The sequence below is a fragment of the Opisthocomus hoazin genome, chromosome 2, assembly GCF_030867145.1.
Source record: "Opisthocomus hoazin isolate bOpiHoa1 chromosome 2, bOpiHoa1.hap1, whole genome shotgun sequence".
NCBI classification, from domain to species: Eukaryota; Metazoa; Chordata; class Aves; order Opisthocomiformes; family Opisthocomidae; genus Opisthocomus; species Opisthocomus hoazin.
Genome location: NC_134415.1, coordinates 32,564,738 through 32,567,211, shown reverse-complemented (window position 1 = coordinate 32,567,211; position 2,474 = coordinate 32,564,738). Strand labels below are relative to the sequence as shown.

The 2,474-nt window shown below is 38.5% G+C and overlaps 1 protein-coding gene across 1 annotated transcript in view; it reads right to left on the bottom strand.

Annotated features, from left to right (window-relative positions):
- Positions 1-1,182: 1,182 nt before the first annotated feature.
- H3-3A (H3.3 histone A) overlaps positions 1,183-2,474 on the bottom strand; it is a 5,427-nt gene continuing 4,135 nt past the window's right edge. The window contains exon 4 of the mRNA XM_075413091.1: positions 1,183-1,831. Within this exon, the coding sequence (XP_075269206.1) occupies positions 1,703-1,831 (129 nt within the window). The 3' untranslated portion in view covers positions 1,183-1,702. The remainder of the gene's footprint in view (positions 1,832-2,474) is intronic.

The following is a 2,474-nucleotide window of genomic DNA, read 5'->3' as shown; positions in this document are numbered from 1 at the left end:
TCAGCATCAAAAGGACGTGATCACATTTCGCCTAGCATCAATCTTCTCTGTGACAAGCTACTCCATTTAAATAGACTTTACTCCGCACAACCCTGGCAGACAGCATTCATTACTAGAGCTGAGCAAGTTATGAATAATGTGATTTATTCTGTAATTTTTGGCTCTCTGTGCAAGATACCAAAGCAGATAATACAGATTCAGACACCTTCACCCGTGTGTTTAGAGTTCACTCAGAACCTCTTGAAAGAGGTTAGCAGCAAATAAGCTCTGTAGGGGTCTTCGCATAGAGGTGAAATCTGTGCACTGTCTACATATTTTCTTCTGTGGAACCCATTTCATTATGTGCAAGAGCTACCAAACAGTACACCACATAACTCATTTCCAGACTGGTCCATCAGAACCCTTAACCAAGTGTCAGGTGAAAAACTAAAACCAAGTTATTACAGAATGGAATTTAACCTGTAAATTTCTTCACAGGAAATTTCATCAAAAATGGGGGGGGGGGGGGGGGGATTATAAAAAAAGTTTCAAATGTGTGCTCCTAAGTACTGTTTCTATCAAGCATTGTAACTAACAAAAATGTTACAAAGTGTCTTTTTGAGGAGAGCATACAAACAGAAACTAACCACACAGGGACTAAGCTCTCAAACATGCTAGAGCATGTGACTGAAACAGAAAGGTAGTCAACCAAAAAGTGAACACCTACAAACCAAGAAACAAGAGTGCAAAAGTGTTCAAAAACACAGAATGGAAAAAAAAACCCCACCCAAAACACACAAAACAACCCCAAACCACCACATCCCACTACTTATACCATACTAACAAACCATGAAAACCATAAATACTTCCAAATTCAGCATTAAGTTGTGTAAGAAAGGAATCTAAACAGCAACAAAAACTGCTTTTTCCTAGCGCTGTAGCTTAGTTGGAGAGCTCAGTCCAGCTCCAGACTCTACCCAGTAACATACTCAAACTTGCTTTCACGTGGAGCAGATAAAAATTTTACACTCTTCAAAAAAACCCTCACCCATACACTACATCAGCCGAGGCGGTATCCCCCAGTTTTTCCTAGATTTGCTCTAAGTATTTAGGCCACATACTAAGAGAAAAAGGGAAGGCTGATTATTTTTAAATCAAATATAACTCACATATAATATTTAAAAATCAAGACTAAAAGCAGGCATCATTTAATGTATTTTAATAGCAAACTTACAGGAACAGCACAGAAGACAGACAACATTAAAAACATGTACTTGCATGTAGGACAACTCAGTTAGAAAAGTATAGTGAATGGATGGAATCTACTGTATGATAAAAAATGCTACAAACACCATTTAGTTGCCATTGATAAGAAATTTACTTGTTTAAAAAAATCCAAATGCTGGCATTGTCCAGAAAAATTTGACAGGTTTATTTATATTTTTTTTCTTATAAAGTTGAATTGTTGACACTTGTTCACTGAAACATTTTTTTTTTTGACCGCATTGTTGTTTTATGTCCCCTCATTTATATTAAAAAATCCACACACAAATGAAAATGGAAAAAAACTTGCCAATACCCAATTCTGTCCCCTATTTTTCCATTTGCAACCATATACTTAGGTACCTTTTAACCCCATGGAAAAAATATCTAACGTTCATTACTACCAATCAACAGGAAGAAGATTTTGCTTCGAGAATGACAAAACCCATCGTGGTGAAGTTTAGGCACGCTCTCCACGTATGCGGCGTGCTAGCTGGATATCTTTTGGCATGATTGTGACACGTTTGGCATGGATAGCACACAGGTTGGTATCTTCAAACAGGCCAACCAAGTAGGCTTCACTTGCCTCCTGGTGTAGAAGAAAAGAAGTAAGAACACTTTCAGTGTCTGAGCACTAGGAAAAAAATAATATTAATAATTCAAAGGACAATGTAACATGGCATTAAGTTTAGGCTTCTATCTTAGCTGCTCACAAACATCAGAAGTTTCACATTCCCACAATACAAAAGCCTCCGTGTTCTTGCAGACCACCAAATCATATTCTATGTCAAAGTTGCATAGCACTGCCACTTGGTGAAGACATCCCCCAGAACACAACTGAACCAATATTCCAGTGGGACTCTCAGAAGGTAAGGGTTTATCTCATCAAAAGGTTAGTTCTCTTTTTAAAGGCTGGGTTACACCATTTGAGTGACGGGTCTGCTGCCTCTTCCAGAGTAGGAGCTATCGAGCATCAGGTGAAATTGCCATGTGCTAGGGAAAAGAAGAGCGGGGTATTCCTCCACAGCACACAGTTCAGGCACACAGCTTCTCACCATAGGATACTGAAGAGGTGGCTTTACTCAAAAGTCAAAAACTAGCAGGAAAAAAAAAATATATATATACTGAGAATTATCAGAAATAAGAGAACAACGCCTTTAGCTCAGGAAACTCCCTGAATCACCAAAAAAAGGGACAGCAGTCCGAGAATCACCATCAGACACTTGTCCTAA